The sequence below is a fragment of the Cheilinus undulatus genome, linkage group 14 (genome assembly GCF_018320785.1).
Source record: "Cheilinus undulatus linkage group 14, ASM1832078v1, whole genome shotgun sequence".
NCBI classification, from domain to species: domain Eukaryota; kingdom Metazoa; phylum Chordata; class Actinopteri; order Labriformes; family Labridae; genus Cheilinus; species Cheilinus undulatus.
In genome coordinates this window covers 24,159,123-24,176,952 of record NC_054878.1, presented here as the reverse complement: position 1 = coordinate 24,176,952, position 17,830 = coordinate 24,159,123, and the positions used below count along the sequence as shown (strand labels likewise).

General features: G+C 39.4%; 1 protein-coding gene across 2 annotated transcripts; it reads right to left on the bottom strand.

The window, feature by feature from the left end:
- Positions 1-1,187: 1,187 nt before the first annotated feature.
- On the bottom strand, positions 1,188-15,914 carry slc2a12 (solute carrier family 2 member 12). 2 transcript variants are annotated; one of them, XM_041805668.1, is made up of 6 exons: positions 15,826-15,914; positions 13,557-13,660; positions 3,878-5,170; positions 3,259-3,381; positions 2,160-2,292; positions 1,188-2,051 (listed from the first exon to the last, which is right to left on the bottom strand). In XM_041805668.1, exons 2-6 carry the CDS (start codon positions 13,648-13,650, stop codon positions 1,955-1,957), a joined length of 1,740 nt encoding a protein of 579 aa, XP_041661602.1. In that variant the 5' UTR covers positions 13,651-13,660; positions 15,826-15,914; the 3' UTR covers positions 1,188-1,954. The 2 variants fall into 2 exon arrangements, with proteins under 2 accessions (XP_041661602.1, XP_041661601.1); XM_041805667.1 differs by lacking the exon at positions 15,826-15,914 and adding an exon at positions 14,785-14,906.
- Positions 15,915-17,830: the final 1,916 nt, after the last annotated feature.

The following is a 17,830-nucleotide window of genomic DNA, read 5'->3' as shown; positions in this document are numbered from 1 at the left end:
GTTTCGAAGGTGTCACGTTTTGGTTTAATTTGGGGCACAATGCTGTTGTGCTTTGAGCCCTTGTCCCCCAACCTTAAAAAAATAAAGTTTTTGAACCAGTGATAAGATAAAGTAATGTTGCGCCACAGAGACTGTGTGACTTTAAAGCAGTATCGACAGGCTTAGACATTATTGATTCCAAGATTCTGAAAACAAATATAGAAAGAAAGGGCTTTTACATACTTGGGTTTCAATCTCCACTGCTAATACGTGGAAGAAAAGGAAGGAATTAAATGAATATTATGTATTTATTTTGGATTTATATTTATAATACATATGCATATATATTATGCATGTACTTTATTAAAGCTGTCAAAACATTAATTCATGCATTCATACGTTTTTAACAAGAATCCTTTTACTTTTTGCTTCCAATGAAAATCAACACAGTGACCCTTTAGCCTCAGTGACCTTCACCTTAGCAGAACAACAAAAATGGATCATGACAGTCAGGAGTGATGAAATAATATAAAACATCATTTGATCATGAAGCCTGATGTTACTCTGGTTCTGTTGACTTAATGAAATATAAGAACTGCACAGCAGACTTGAGTCTCTTTTTACCAAGAAAAAAGAAAAGTTCAGCATCACTGACACACAAATCCCTGTTACTAAATAGCTGTCTCCTCACTGTGCTGTAGCTCACAGGTCACTTCTCCTGACTGAGTCAGTCACAGTACATGCAGATGAAGTTTCTGCATTATAATTGGGTGATTTGAAAAATACTGCCATTTGAAAAGACAGTGAACCAATGCAAGCTGGACAAAGAGGCTCCTTCTGCTAGACTAGATAAATCATTTGTTGTCTTACTCTCAGCCAACATGCTTTTGTACTTGAGTTAGGATGTTTGGAAACACCTGGCTTAAAGGTGCAGTGTGTAATATTTAGCCTATTAGCATTTAGCAAAACAAGCTTGGTTAAAATGAAACATAACATTTATAAGTAGATTGATCTAAATTAGTGTTGACATCTGATAACACATTTTTTAAATTTATGTTTTAAATTAACTCAGAATAAGCCTTTTATTCATACATAGGGAGGGTCCCCTCCAAGGACGCTGCCATCTTGGATTTTTGCATTTTGCCTGTTTCTATGGCACCATAGAAGGAACCAAATAACAGTTAAGCATGTATTGATTTTTAAACTTCACTGGTTCCCACAGTTATCACCAGAGAAATGAGCATCACACTCCAGAATTGACTGTTAGATGTTGATAGTCCCAATTTTACACACTGTACCTTTAATATTGTGCAAAGTGCAAATGTAGTTGTCAGATTGGCCGTATGTTTGCATCTATAAAGTGCCCTGTAGGCTTAGTGGATCACGCAATGAGCTGTATGGCCTCAGGTTATTCTGGCTGAACAGCAGGAGGGATCCTAGCAGGTTGACCTGGATCCCACCTGTCATCTGATTGGCCACCCTGAAACCCTAAATTTTGGCTGTGTTATTACAGGCTGCTAGTCACTGACATATTTTGCATTTAAACAAGGCACATCTCAAGTATTAAATTTTTTTATAAAATAAGAGTACTGAAATTGTGATTAATCACAGCCTCTATAGTGATTAATCAAAATTACAATTTTAACTGATTGACAGTGCTATATTTTCCACATTTAGAAATCAAATCCCTGTCACTGACCTCTCTTTACTGCCCTTTATCAAGCAAGAGTGAACCCAGAGCTTTTATTTGAGCAAATACCCCAAACCTTACCCAATATTTAATTCTAACTTTGTGCTTTCCACCATCCCTGCTGCATTCTTCCTTTACATGCAGTATGTAGCTGGAAGGAACTCTGACAGAACAATTAATATAGTAATCAGCTTAGACTGCAGGGATGTTGGGGAGTGCATTTTGATCAAATGTAGTCCTTGTGGATCCCTAGTTGTCTGGTGAAGTAGTTGTCTGTTAAAGGAGTCAGACATTTACTGGGATCTCTTTGGACATGCTGCCCTTACTGATCAGTCCCTCCTGAGGCTGAATCTGGCGGTACAGCTTCACCTCAAAGTGCTTCCTGGTAAAACAAAAAAACAAACGAAAAAAAAAACAGAAGATAAATCAACCCATCACACAAACTAGTTTGCTCTTTAAACAGAAAGGTTGTGTGTCAGCTGTTTCTCACTTCTTGGCTAATTCTTTGGATATCTCCTCTAGTGTGCGACCTTTGGTCTCGGGGATACAGAGGATGACAAACACCAGCAGAACAAAACTCATGGAAGCGTAGAGGAACATCACATTAGGCACTCCAATCCGCTCTAAAGAGAAAAACATCCTCTTATTCCTGCAAATTACCTGTCAACATACATGTGTGCTGACTTTTCCTAAGCCGCTAGCCCAGGTGTTTGTTGTAGTGTTGCTTACATGTACTAAATAGCAAACTAAGTTAATCAGGCCATGACACTGGAAAAAAATCTTTAACCATTAACTACTAAAAGTGACCTGGATAGTGACTTTGACTATTTTAAATGCATTCTCTTTGGTACAAACTCTGTTTCAAAAGCACATTATAACTAAAGTTGACCTTGGCCTTTATTCCTAAATGGTAAATGCCATATTTTTGTGAAAACCCTACCACCAACTTCTATGGAATCAAAAATACATGTTGTAGATTATATGATTTCTACAAATCTACACAAGAACTGGTCCAATGTAAACATAAGCTGTTAAAATATTTAAATCCTTTTGGTGATCTTGGCCACCAAAATATTACCTTCAATCTTATTGCTATTCCTGCAATGCATCTCAAGTGTTATTAGACAAACAATGGCGGACGTTTTTTTTTTTTAACACTCAATCATGTTGCTCACAGTGTCTCAGCTGCTGAAAATGTGATAGGAAGCTATTTTGGTGACCTGTGTTTGTTTCCTCCTCTGACACCAACCTGTGGTGACAGTCACAGGCTGTTAAAATAATTCACAGAAAGAATTCATCTGCTTGCTGAGGGTCTGGTTTGCCTTTGTAGGCCATAGAGAGGGATCTGTAAGAATTTCAGCCTGTCTCCTAACTCTAAAAACTCACAATGGCATTTACGACTCTGGTTTTCACAGTGAACATTTTTATAGTATTTTTCATTTACTTGTTTCATTAGTTAAACAAAAGAACTCTGTATGCTTATCTCCTTAGAAATTCTTGACCTAAACTGAACTAAGCTTCCTTAAAACAATAATTCATCAGTTAAACTCATGAGTTAATTATTTATTCACATTAACAAACAAACAGACCTGTAACTGTGAGGAACGTCATGGAGATGAGTAGATTTGTGGCCCAGTTTACTGCTGACACCACAGACACAGCCCTGCCTCTGACGCCCATAGGGAAGATCTCACTGAGAACGACATAAACCACTGCAAAAGAAACACATAAATCATGAATACAAATGCATTAATTATGGTTTACAAAAGTCTTGAAAGGTTTTAGGTATTTGAATTTTTCAGTGCAAAGTTGTAGGTCAAGTCTTAATTTTTAAAGTAACACTGATTTATCAGCAAAACATTTTAATTTCTACTTTACCATGCCCTAGTTATTGTATGATAAATTGCTGCACTTTGTACTTAATGCATAACTTGCTTCCAGCTGCAACCATTAGAACCAGATTAACAAGATGTATTAACATATAAATGCTGGCTGCATACAAGACATAGCTGTTGTTTGACAAAACACCACAAAAGGCTTGGTGAGCATAATGCTAAGGTGTGAACGCCAATGGTATACAATCATTTTTAAGATAGAAGGCCTAAAGGTATCTTAAATTACAATGTCGGTCACTAGTTTGATGGTTTGCATTGCTATGTGTGTGAGTAAAAAGAGCGCTTGAATGAAAATGCATGACCTGATACATACTTGGCCCGAGGCTTATGGAGAAGGCTGCCACATACACCAGCAAGCTGATCAATGATGCCACCCTCAGTGAGGAAGACACCTCTACATTAGTCCTTCCTCCTCCTGGCACCATAATCCCATCATCCTCTTGGCCTATCTGCTGTGCCTCTTCACTGCCCCATTGGGTGGGGTCAGTAGGGAAAAAGTCACTTTCATTAAAGTCTACAAACGTTCTGTTAAAATCCCACGGAGTTTGTGTGTGGTTTGTTAAAGTCTGACTTTTACACAGGCTGGTGAGGTGGGTGTGGCTTTGCAGAGTCAATGTGCCAAGAGCAACTAAAGACAATCCCATTGCGACAGCACCCACGCACAAAAAGCTCTTAGGTCCCACACGGTCGACCAGCAGCACTGCCGGGATGGTGCCAACTACTTTGACCACTCCAAACCCTGTTGATGCTAACGTTGCTGCGGCGTCGCTGTTGTAGCCGACGCTGCGAAGTAGAGGTGAGGCATAGGAGAGGATGTTGGGCTGACCCGTGGCTTGCTGTAGGAACACTAATGCTACACCTGTTAGCAGCCGAGAACGCAAGTTAGCCTTGGAACTAAATAACTCCCGAAAACTATGCTCTGCTTCCTCTTTGAGCCCCACCTGGATGTCTCTGAGCTCCATTTCCACATGTTCCTGAACCCCACCCCTCATCCTGGCTAACACCATCTTGGCATGCTCTACCTTTCCTTGGGTGACCAGGAAGCGAGGGCTTGGTGGAAGAAACAAAAGAACACTGAACTGCAGCAGTGCAGGTGGGATTACAAGTCCAAATGTATACGCCCACCCATGAGGAAGAGTAGCAAAGGCATAGCTACAGCTGAACCCCAGCATGACTCCCACAACCAGCATCAGCTCGTACAGTGTCACCAGCAGTCCCCTCCTTTCCCTCGGTGAGATCTCTGCGATGTAAAGACATGCTCCTGTCCCCGACAGTGCTGTCCCCATGCCGATAATAACTCGTCCAAGAGTCAGGGATATAAGTGAGGAGAAGGCAATGAGCATGACTGTTCCTCCAACCACCAGGGCAGCGCTGAGGAGCAGTGAGCAGCGGCGGCCATAACGATCCAGAATAGGACCCCCGACCAGGCAGATGAGGAGAGCACCGAGCAGGTGTGAGCTGACCAGCAGTTCCTGTTCCCGGCAGGAGAGTGAGAGGAGGCCTCGCAGCTGCAGGAGGACTCCAGAGGTTAGACCCATTTCATATCCCAGCATCAGTCCGCTCAGAGAGGCTGCTACAGCCGCCACCACCACCAGCCAGCTGCAGCCTGGAGACAGACAGAAACAAAAAAATATACATCACATAGTACCTTTACAATTAAAAAAACACTAGCCCTCTTCAAGCTGTTAAAAACTGCTGTCAGTTATTCCTGTTTCCTGGGTTAGGGATGGATTGTTAATTTTAAGTATATGAGCTGTCAATGATGTGTGAAAAGAGTTAATGTGACTATTATCTTGTAATTTCTTCTATTGTTTTCCCAAAGTGCCTGGTTGTATTATATGACCTCTGATTGAAGACAGTGGCTGTTCTACATCTGATAGCTGTTGGAAAACTAACATTTAAAGAAAAAAAGAAGGGGAAAGCATCACTCCACAGGTGTCAAAATACTTGAAATGTTCACCCCTGCTGCTAGAACATTCCCAGGCTGCTACAAAGTGCTTAAAGTCAAATTGGAAGCAGATGGTGCTAGAGGCTATGCACATTGCGTGTATAATTTTATTTTCTTAATTATTTTATGTTTTCAACAATAAATATCAGCAATGAAATAATCAATCATTAACACAAGACCTCTCATCATCACCATCAATGAAACTGTCCTCACCAAAAATAATGACCACAGTACCCAGTGCTGGGTCACTCACAAAGCTGGGCACAAAAACCCCAGAGGTAGAGCAGCACAGTGCGAACTGACAGCAGCTGGGAGACTCATTCAACCACTGGAAAGGTGGTTCTTGATAGAGCTGGGTCTTTAGCATTCTCTTGAAAGTAGAAAGGGACTCTGTGCATCTAATGTAGTTGAGTAATCCATTCCACCACTGAGGACATCAGAGAGTCAAGCTAGTCACTTAGGACCCTGATGTGATGGAGGTACCAGGTGCTTTTTGCTGGACTAGCGGACTAGCGTGGTGGGCAAGAGGGAGTGTAGACCTGGATGAGGGATTCCAGGTAAACAGGGGCAGTTTTAGTTACTGCTTTGTACGCACTGATGAGAGTTTTGAATTTGATGCGAGCTGCAATGAGAAGCCAGTGTAGAGAGATGAACAGAGGACGGACCTGAGCTGTCTTGGGCTGGTTGAAGACCAGATGTGCTCCTGTGTTCTGGATCATCTCCAGAGGTCTAAATGTGCATGTAGGGAGGCCTGCCAGTAATGAGTTGCAGTAGTCAAAGTGCAATATTAAAAGAACCTGTACCAGGAGCTGTGTTGCATGCTTTGTCAGGTAGGCTCTGATCCTCTTAATGTTACAGAAGGTAATTTAGCAAGACCAAGCAATCGAGGCCACATGGATCTTGAAGGTTAGCTGGTCATCAATCATGACACTCATATTCCGAGCAGACTTAGTGGACATGAGCATATTTGATCCAAGCTGGGTACTGATCTGTGGTTTAAGAATGAAATGACTATTGTCATTTAAAGGAAATGGGCTATGGATGTGGTTTAGTTGTGTTGCAAGCCTGTAAGCAATGGCAGCTGTTGGATTCACCACCTGGCTCCACTGAAAGTGAACAAAGGTAATGGCTGCCTGTCAAGCTGGCCCATGATGAATGTGGCAGACACTGTCCAAGATGTTTTGAAAGGTTCTGCCCTGGATATTGCCTGGATGGATGTGAAATAGATCCCATGCAGTTGAACAGTCTATCTTGCATGTCAGGTTTGTGTGACTCAAGAGGTACACAAAACAAAAAAACAAGAAGTACAAACTGTAGAGTACAAACTGCATTACTCACTCAGTGCTGACATGATTGAACAAAGTGCTGACATGATTGAACAAAGTGCTGTTTAATTCCTCATGCAGCATTTGTATCCTTGTCACCTGCCCGCCTCAGTCTATACATAATCTGATCATGCACACAATTACAGTAAAAGACTGTAGTATTCAGGGATTAGAGTGACATGGTACCTGGCCAAAAACAGGTATTGTATTTCCACAAAACTCACCACGTTCTAGGAATTTACATGTGTTACTCTGTACTGTTGTGCAAATCATGGGATAAGCCCAGGTGAACCGATTACAGGTTTAGCCTACTCTTTAAATCATTTATTTTCTTACCTAAACAAATGTTCTTGTTTTTCAGTGCATATTAACTGCCTGAGTATACAACCTAGAATTCAACAACAAATTTAGGATGCAGTGTAAAATGCACATTAAAACAGGTGTGATGATTTGCAAACACTGAAACCCCATATTTAGTTGAAAACAGCAAATCAAATGTTGAAACAGATAAATTCACCTTTAAAGGAAATAATGCACTCAATTTGAATTTGATGTCAGAGAGAGCTCCTCAAAAAGTCAGGAAAGGTCTGCATTGCGGCCATTTTTGGCCAGGTCCCCCTTGAAAAAGAGATCTTTGATCTCAATGGGGCGAGCCTGGTAAAATAAAGGTTAAATAAATAAAACAAATTTGTTGGTAGTGTCACCTCTTTTGAACAAAACTGTTTCTGGAAAGTGAGGTGTATGATCTCAGGCCCTGAAAGGTGGTGATTCGGGTTTGAAGGTTTCCCCCTTACGTGGTAGAGTTTAAGCTTGCATTTGTGGATGAAGTATTGATCTTTGCTCCAAACACTGTCTTCTGTCTCTGTGTCCATGTAGTGATGTCCACTACAGACATCTACGGGGTCTTGCTTTTTATACAGGGTTACCTGAGAGCCCAAAGATTGTAAACATCTGATACTGGTATTTTGGCGTGTTCCTGCATGCAGCGATTTCTTCAGATTCTCTGACTCTTTCATGATATTAGTAAAAGTCAAAATCCCTAGCTTTTTAGCAGATTTATGTTAAAATGCCATTCTGAAAGTGTTGCCCTTTGTCTGAGTGGTGCATCCCTCACCATCTCTACCTTAGGCCGGCCACACACTAGACGATTTTTAAATCTGGGACGATTTTAAAACGGTGGGAGACCACAGACTTCAGGACAATTTCCAAAGATTTTTCATCCTTAATCCTCTGAACGCACACACTAGAAGACCCAGCCAGACTGTCAGATCACTGGAGACCACACACCTGCCGACCTGCTTCCGACCTCGATCACGTGACTTCAGAAAAACAAAACAAAACACGGATGTCTGTCGATACCTTCCTGCTGTCTCTCCACAACAGGCTGTCCTGGCGTGTGTTACAGGTCCAGCAACAATTATAAGACAAGGGAAAGACTCAAGACGAAATCCTGGCTGGAATTAAGGTACAGTTGTGTTTATGGTTGTGAGTGGTGAAAGTACGTATGATTCGTCTGGTGACGCTACCGGTGTGCTCGCTCTCATTGGTTGTTGTTGGTAGTCCGTCAGCGGCACTACGACCTAGAATCGTAAATATCAAACATGTTTGATATTTACGATTCAGGGTCTGGGAGGCTACGACGCAATTTGGAGCAGTAAATGAATTGTGTCGACACCACACACATGCAGACTACTCAGCTAAATAATCGTTTGCGACGAGGCTCCAGTCGGTATACACCCCCACGATCGTCGGGGGAGTCAAATCTTGACCAAAACCGGGCTTAGAATCCTCAGCCTCCTTTGATATAGGATGCTTCTTTTATACCCATTCATCTTATTAACTCTGTGAGATTCCGAGTGTTTTATTTTAGCTTTTTACATGTTTTAAAGGTCACTGTCCCAACTTTTTCAAAACATGTTTTTAACATCAAACTCCAGTGGGAACACAGTTTTCCAAAAGCAGCTAGCTTTCTATCTCTCAACATTTGAAATGTTGTTTTTGTTTTTTTTTTCATTAAATATTGGGTGTCAGTATTTAAAAAAAAAAGGTCACATTATATATTTAAACTATATTTTAAACAGTGTCCCAAATCTGGGGGGTTTGGAGTAATATTTCGACACTTTGCACTGATGTTTTGGAACTCTATACTGCTGACAGGGCAGTGAAAAAGTCAAGAGAGACTGTTAAAGCCACACGTCAGCCATCCACTGCTGCAGTAAGGTTTCACAGAGTGAGGCACTAAACCTCTCTGACACTGAGCAGTTATGTTATGTAGCTGACCTCATGCTCTGACCTCTCTGGAGGGTGGCCAATCCAATAACCTTTCGTTCCCTCTAGTGATGAATTAAGTATTTTCTTCTAATTGAGAGCGGGTGGTTTTTAAAAGAGCATGATCATGTGCAGTTTCTGTGTTGGCTTAAACACATAATACAGTTAGTAGCTTAATCATTGCACAGAAACTCAGGTAACAAATCTCCTGTGAGGAAAATACTGGGGTAACCTGAGAAACCAGGGAAAAATTATTATAAGAGGAGGGACTACACATTCAGCAAAGAACATTTGACAATATTTAAAACTAGCTATGTTTTGATGGTGGAATAAAACACAAAAAAGCATTTCCCGCAGAAGGATGCTGTACTTGGGCAGTAAAGATGGCCTTCCTGTTCTGCCTCATTCTGTGTGATTTTTTTCTGTTCCTGCTCTTTTGACTATTTATCAGGAGTAGCCTATATTGTGCAAAGATGTCCATATAACATCACCCCCCTGAAGAAATGTTTCACTCAGTGTTGTGTAATCATAGCGGGGGATCTGCGTGTGGGAATGCTTATTGTTGCTGAAGTAGCATGTTACAACCATCAAAAGCAACAGAAAAATGTGGATACTACAGCATTTGAAGCTTAATTTTTATCATGAGACACTGCACCTCAATTAGTGCACTTATGGGCAGGATGCACCAGTGAATCTCTATCTCACATGCAAAGATGGCAACAATATATAAATGTTTCTTTTTTAAAGTCAGCAAATATTCATGGGTGGCTTTAAATATACTTTGGTGGCTTTAAATACACCTGGGTGGCCGAACTAAGTATTCTCAGCATTTAGTGGTACCTTTAGAAATGGTTATTTTACATTCAAATGAAGAAAAAATTGCAGAAAGGTTGTAACACATGGTATGATACAACAACAGAAGACCAGACAACATCAATAAATAACTAAAATATTTATGAAATGAAGGAATAATGTTAATGATCTGTGTTACATAATTCATGACGGGACCACAGCTTTTTCCCCTGTAAGTTCCCCCCCATGACATCCTCTAACAGTGCTGACTAAGGGCAAAGAGAGGTCAGAGGTTTACAAGAAGAATGCTTAAGCAGTCCTGTGAGTCATTGTGTGTGTGCTCAGCATGTAAGAGGAGTTTAACCAAACAGGAAAGTAGAAAAACAAAACTGATGACTTTACCCACCACCCCTAATAGAATGGTAGGGGAAACACTGTGTCCTACCCACACTATCTGACTGGTTAGATGTCACACCACTGCCAGCCAATCAACACCGAGACCTGTGTGGCACTGACACAGGGAGTGTACAGCATTGCTTAGTATTTTCTTACTTCTACTGTGTTGCTCTGTGATGTTTCTCATATCAGCAGAGCTAGTCTTAAATTGTTGGTTTCCTTATTTTTTATCATTCAATTTTTCTTTTGTCACATTAAAAACATTTTGTTCATCAAAATAAATCCACATCGATCCCAAATACTGGTATCAGTCTCCTGAACTACTAATAATCAGCACTGATATCGGCCCTGAAAAATCCATGTACAATATATTTCTGACAAGCCTCTGAATTCAAGATTGTGCCCAATCTTCAAACAAGCAGTAGTAAAATAATGAAATTATTCTTTTATACTTATGAAGTACTGCAGTCCACTTTACCTTGTATTGTACTTGTACTTGTATATACCTTGTTAATAATGCTACTGAAAGCAAATAATATTCTTTATTATTATGTACTGGCTCCAAGACATTAATGGCAAAGACTTGCAAATATCCAGACAATCATACTAGTAAGACTTTTTGTTTTACAGGTTGTATGATTATATTTGTGCTACATGCAAAAAACACAGATGCAGCTTAAAACTGCAGGGTCCATATGCTGTTGTGATGCATCCTCCGCTGCCATAAAGTGGCATTATATAATAACATAAGTACTCTATTTTATATTTTAGATATTTTCATGTATTCTCTTTGGATAAGAGTGTCAGTTACAATATAATAGATTTGTTTATAAAAAAGTATGGTATACATGGTTTTAAAACATGTTTTTACATGGTTTTTCCTAAACTCAGGATATCCAGTTGCTTTTTCTCTGAGTGAATTTGTTAACCATGAGTAATGATTTGATGCCAGTGGTATATGGCTTGCTTATTTTTTCTCTTTTATGTGTTTTATAATGATTGTAATTCTTATCTAAATACTCTGAGGCATTTCAAAACATTGGCTATAAATTGTGCTATTCAGACGAACAGATTCACAGATTGCTAGCTGCCACCTGTATCGTTTCATTTCAGAAAGGTGCTTTCTAACCATGTGAAACTTAAATGACACACAATCACTGATCACATTCCCCATGGGTGAGGATACCAATTTGTTCCTTGCCCCTAACTTTTACCCCTACTCCTACATTTTGTGTGGTCACGACTAGGGGTAGGGTGTCCTGATTCTTGTTAGAATGGATGGGTAGGGTGAAATGCTTAGGGTACATGCGCCTTCAAACTGATATTTCCCAGAGGCACACGCCAAGTCAAGTGGAACGGAAAATCTCCCAGATTGTTCACATGTCTGTTTAATGCTGTTGATATCTATCGGTGATGACTTATCAGAAGCTTGAAGTGTCGTAGCAGAGGAAGGAATCTCTCAAATCTTTAGGCACTTCACGATTTGATTTGATTACCATTCAATTCCTAATCGATTATTGATGCATTTTGATGCACTTGGTTTTTTTTATTTACATTTCTGTTTTTCTCACTGTGTCAAGAAAAGAGATGAATTAAATTTCCACTATCATCTAATGGGAGATACACTATATTGCCAAAAGTATTCACTCACCCATCCAAATAATTGAAATCAGGTGTTCCAATCGCTTCCATGGCCACAGGTGTATAAAATCAAGCACCTAGGCATGCAGACTGTTTCTACAAACATTTGTGAAAGAATGGGTCACTCTCAGGAGCTCAGTGAATTCCAGCGTGGTACTGTGATAGGATGCCACCTGTGCAACAGGTCCAGTTGTGAAATTTCCTTGCTCCTAAATATTCCACAGTCAACTGTCAGTGGTATTATAACAAAGTGGAAGCGATTGGCAACAACAACATTTCTGAAATTACAAAATGAAAATGTCTTTTTTCAAAGATGAACAACTGGTAACCTAAATCTTGCTGTTACGCGCTGTGTGTCAAAGTTCAACCTTTTTGTTCCTGCTATTCCACAGTATTACATATTTAAATAATTGACTCTTATTGATTATTGGACTTTCAGAATCTTCCACCTCCACATCACGATGCATCTAAGAATTGATCTTTTCTCCCACCTCTATCTCGTAGGGGAGGATTTCACCACTACTCCTTGTAGCTCTTTTAAGAAGCAAAGGGACCCTCGAAATCGAGGGGCTGGGGTTAAACTTACAAATGGGACTGAGCCACTGCATGTTGAAAATAAGAAGTTTAAGTATTTGTGTTTTCATGCATTCCGTCACACTTCAGCAGCTGCTTAGCTGATCAAAGCCTGACTCAAAAAAAGGATGATTTGGGTCTTCAAAACAAAAGATTTTCTCTGTTATTTTAATTTTATTTTTTAGCAGCAAATTAGTTTAAAGCCTGCTCCCAATTTTTCAAGTTCTGAACTACTGATTTAAAATACTGATTCAGCGTTTTCAGCTTTTTTAGTAGTTTATGTTCTTAAATCTCACGAAAACACTTTATTTGAAGGAGTATGCAGAAGAGTGACATGACACTGTCATAATCATGACAAGACACCTGTTGTTCACATGAAGGAGGTTTTATGAATGTTGTCATTAAGTGTCATTCAGTCAATTATATTAGCTTTGATGCAAACTTGGCAATGTTTAATCACTTTTAGCTTCTTTGCGAAATAAGGTAAGGCTGACAGACAACATGCTCATAAAGCCTTCTTCTAGAACATTTTTTTCAAACTGATGCACATGCACTTTGTGATGAGAGTGTGTTACATTTTTTGTTTAACGCCACCAAGGTCAGAGTGCCCTGGAACAAAGGCATCATTACAGCCATAAACATCATTAATCAGTGATTCGGAAAAAATGTCAATGCAGCAAAAAGTTTTAGCTGACTGATCACAATTGTTATGTTCTTGGAAATCATGCATCTGTTCCAGGAGGCAGCTTTACTGACCTATCGTGATAACTGTGCTGAGAAAATATTATTGCAGGACTTTTTATACAAGCCAAATCACAGATTTGTGGTTTCTGTTTTCTCTGGGTCATATTTTTTCAATTCTGATATTTTAACTCTTTTGTTAGGCTCAGCTGTTTGTGGAGGCTGGCTAATGGATTTCAGAGAAAGTCTGCTATAGAGGATCCCTTAATAACACAGGTACAGTCTTAAGATGTCAACTGTGTAATATACACGCTCCAAAAATAACAGACACACCTGTAGCTTTGATCAGTATCAACATGGTAATGTACCTGGGCCTTTTGTTGGAGCCAGTCTCTCAGTCTCAGAGGACGGGTTAGCTGGGAGGTAGGAGGTCATCTTCCTGGTCTCACTGTTGAGGTCCATCGTCAACCACCTTTAGGTATAACAGTGGAAACAAACAAAACCAGACGTTATTCAATGACCTAGTGTGCAACACGGATCCTTAACTGAATGACATTGATTTTTTTTCATCGAGCCAATTGTGCAATACTCTGTAATAGCTATACTGTTCAGTACTGGGCTTTTTGTGCATTGCCTTATACCTTCAATACTCTGCACCTTTGCCAATAACTTTCTTTAGTACTCTGAGCTTTCTGCACTTAATTTCTTGTTAAATTCCTACATCTCCCACTGCTATGCTTTGTATAAAAGCAACTATAATGTTTGAATTTTCCCACAGGAATGGCCAAAGCATTCCTATTTCTACAAAACACACATGATACATCTATACTGCACTCTCCCTAGCCATGTTAACAGAATATTTTTTTATACTTTTAATCCAGTACTGTATGCATGCTGGACTTCCCATGCAGTGTCTGAAAACTACATCTATTACAACACTAAACGATATTTAGTCACTGAACCCAGACTTATATGTGACTGCATTAATCTTTTTTTAACTAAAATTTGACCAAACCATATGCATTAGAGATGGGTGAAACTTTAATAACTTAAAGGACCAAATCCACCGCTTTCATCTCATTTGTATCCCTGGGATAAACATACACCAGCTGATGCTCTGGGTGGCCTTAGAGACAAGTTGACTTCTACTTGAATGCCCTGTCATAAATACCAGCCCTGTGAAGCTCACAGTGGATTCTTGCAGCTGTTTCTATGACACAAGGATATTGAGTGAAACTGGAAGTAGTTCCTGAAATTGCTGTTTTGCAGCTTTAGCTATTATCCTGTTTCCAGTGAATTTAGTCTGGTGACCTCTCCATAAGCGTATTTACTTACCTGTTATTTGATTGAATTTTGTTTTGTCTTATTTCAGTCTTTCTAAAGTCTATAAATTTGTTCTAGTATGCCAAAAGGGCATTTTTGGAGGCTACAACCCAAAGACCACAACTGACAACCCAATAACAAAAGCTAAAGTTAGCTGTTGACTTCAAGTGTGGGCTTGCCCATTACTTACATGCAACTTTAACAATATTTACAGCATTTAAACGTCAACTAAACAGGCAGTTAAGTTGTAATATCAATCATTAAGTTCCCTACCTGACGCCCCAGTGGTGTCTCTGCTTTTAGCTTAAATGTATCGTTGTCGGTCCATTCACTTTCTTCTGCAGACTTTTTTGTACTACAGAGACTTTCCTCAGCTCGAGCTCACTCGTGTCGGCGCACGCTCTCATCTTGTTTTGGTAAGGCAGCTGTTTAGGCCCGCCCACTACCGCCCGGAGCACCAATGATAGACGTGGAATTGGCGTCAGAATGCCTAGCGTGCAGTCTCATTGGTCCAAACGTGTCCCTCTAACAGTGCCTATATAGAATGTGTTTATACAAAAACTAAGAGTTCAGTGAGCCATTACTTATGTTTTGGATAGAGAACTACTTTGTGTCCTTCCGTGCTCTGTCTGTGTAACTTGTAGCTCCAGATTTGGAGTACAGTACAAGATTTCCTGCTGCGACAACCACCATTGAGTATCAAGCCATAAATTACACCTGTGTCAATAATGCCTTTTTTTCCTATACTGCACGTTCAAACAAACGACATGGCCGCCTGCTGTTTGCTGGGTTTTTGTGTCCTATTCTTTCTGGGAGTGCAACAGGGCCGTGCTGTTACACCTGCCCTGCTGCATCATATATGACAGAATGTAGCCTACTCTGTGCGCCTGGCCTACTTTCAGCAAATGCGTTCAAACGTCCAAAGTGTGACCTGTTTTAACCACTGTTATTTGATCTTCAGTGAAGTTTACCATAAGTACGCTCTTGTGTTAAGTTAAAACCTAGAAACCAAGTCTACTAAAGTAGCCGACTTGCTGCAGACTGCTTTTACTAGACTAGCACGTCTGCAAATGCCCAGGAGTATATAATTTCAAAAGATTTTCTTCCCACATCCACCTTTACAAAAAATCTTGTAGGTTTCATGAAGCTTGAGTACAATTTTTTTAATACATGGTAACAACTTCAGGGCTCCAAAGTGATTTATGATATATGATATATAAGACCCCTGTTTGCAAGACTTATTTTTCTTAAGACAGTTGCTGTTTGATTAAGCTTAATCTGCTACACTTTCTAAAATGAAAAAGTTTTACTTACCCAGCATGATCATAATCAGCAGACACACCTATTGATAATCCAAAGGCCAAAGTTGCATAACACTGCTTTGAGCAAATAAAATGTTTTGGTTTGATCCGAAATGTTGAAAGAAGTTTTCAGATCTTTGACTAAAAAAAAAAACAAACAATTCCTACAAAAAAGCACTAAAAGAACTCCAATAGCACAAGTTTTGCTGTAGTTATAAGCCAAAGTCCAACACATTATCAGTGACTTATTTGTAAATGTGAATCACCGACTACCCATTGCACAACAGAATGACCCTTACAGAAATTATCAACATGTCGTATAGATTATTATTGCTGATTCATAAATCTGCAAAGGATTTTTTGTGCTTCGACCACAATAAATCAGCTGTCCTATCATGACTGGCAGTAGGGAAGCACATGTGGGTCAGGACAACCTGGGTAAGGCTCATTTCATCAAAGGGAATCTCAAAAGGATAAGGTTTATCTCTGCCTATGTGATGCAACAGAAAGAATGTACATCTAAAGGATAAAATATTTCAATAGTTTTGTGTTGGCAAGTCCCAAAATTTCATTCTTGAAAATCTGAGAATGCGTTATGTTGCCTATTTACTTGTTTGTTTTTTACTTTGAAGACTAACTTAACCCACCTGCGGTCTTATGTCTCTGTATAATCTTAAGTTATCTCGATTTCAATTCAGTCGGTACATAAAGCTCTCTAACTATCTCAGGCAGAATGGATTCAGCTTCTTAATGGCTCAAACAATAGTTTCAGTGGTGTGATTAAATAATAAATCACTGATTTTTAACTTGCCATGCTGAAAGCTCAGGATAAATGGAAATATTGCCTCCTTGAGGAATTTCTGTTACACTACAACAAATGGTCTGGGACCATTAAGGCAAGGAACTGTTATACCAGAGCAGTATCAGACTCTGAAAAATGAATACAGTGAAAATATGCAAGGAAAAAAAAATCTAAGAACACACCCATTTGTTGAATTTGCACTAAGTTTTAAAGTGATTTATTATCATGGTTGTGGTCACATTGCCTAACAGCCAGGACAGCGAACTGTCACCCCAGCTATTTTATTAGCTGTAATAGTGTCCAGATGTGCATGCCTACTTGAGACCTATCCACACAGATAGATTTTTTTTTTTTTTTTTTTTTTTAAAGCCATATTATATTGACCATGATTGATTTATACAATCGAGACTAGGGGGAAACAGCCATGGGGGTGGATACTTTGTAAAGGCACTTTGCAAGCTAGTATACAACAGTAAAAGCTACAGTTTAAGAAAGTGTGTCAGGATAGGTCAGCCAGCCTTCACCATTTGAAGTATAACATAAAACTATTTGAAAATTTCTGTTTTTTTAAACCACTTGTGTGAATTATTGAATATTGTAGCAGAAGTCTTAATTTTCTTTTTTTTTTTTTTTCCTTTTTGCTTTCTTCCTGGATAGCTACACATGTGACCCAAATCTGGTACTTTTTTTGGCAGCTTTTTTTTGTGTCATGTGGGCCAGATGTTGGCCAAGTATCATGTGCAAAAACTTGTTTGGGTAATGGCTAGTGTTGGCATCATGAGTTGGGCCTAGCTTGGGTTATGGTGAGTATTATATGTTAATAAATAAAGTATTACAAGTCTTTGATGTAGACTTAAAAGGGGTTACATTTTGCAGTTGTTTTCAGTTTTTATTGTCATCACAAAATTTGACTGTTTATTTTTTTGAGTCAGTTGTTTACAATGGTTAATTCAATCACACAATATTCTGATAGATCTGCGTCATGTCTGACGTCATTCTAGCTGTTGGGACATTTTCATGTGCTTATTTCATCTTTTATTTCTTCAACCATGTGATTTTCAAATACGTCACTGTCCCATCAAAGGCAAGGCTTTCAGCCTTAAGGCTTTAAATTTGGAAGTGAACATAATGTTCTGTCATGTCTGAACTTGTCTCATTTGTTAGCTTCAGTGCATGACTTAAATTATTCCTGCTGAGAAAAAACAGGAAAATGATG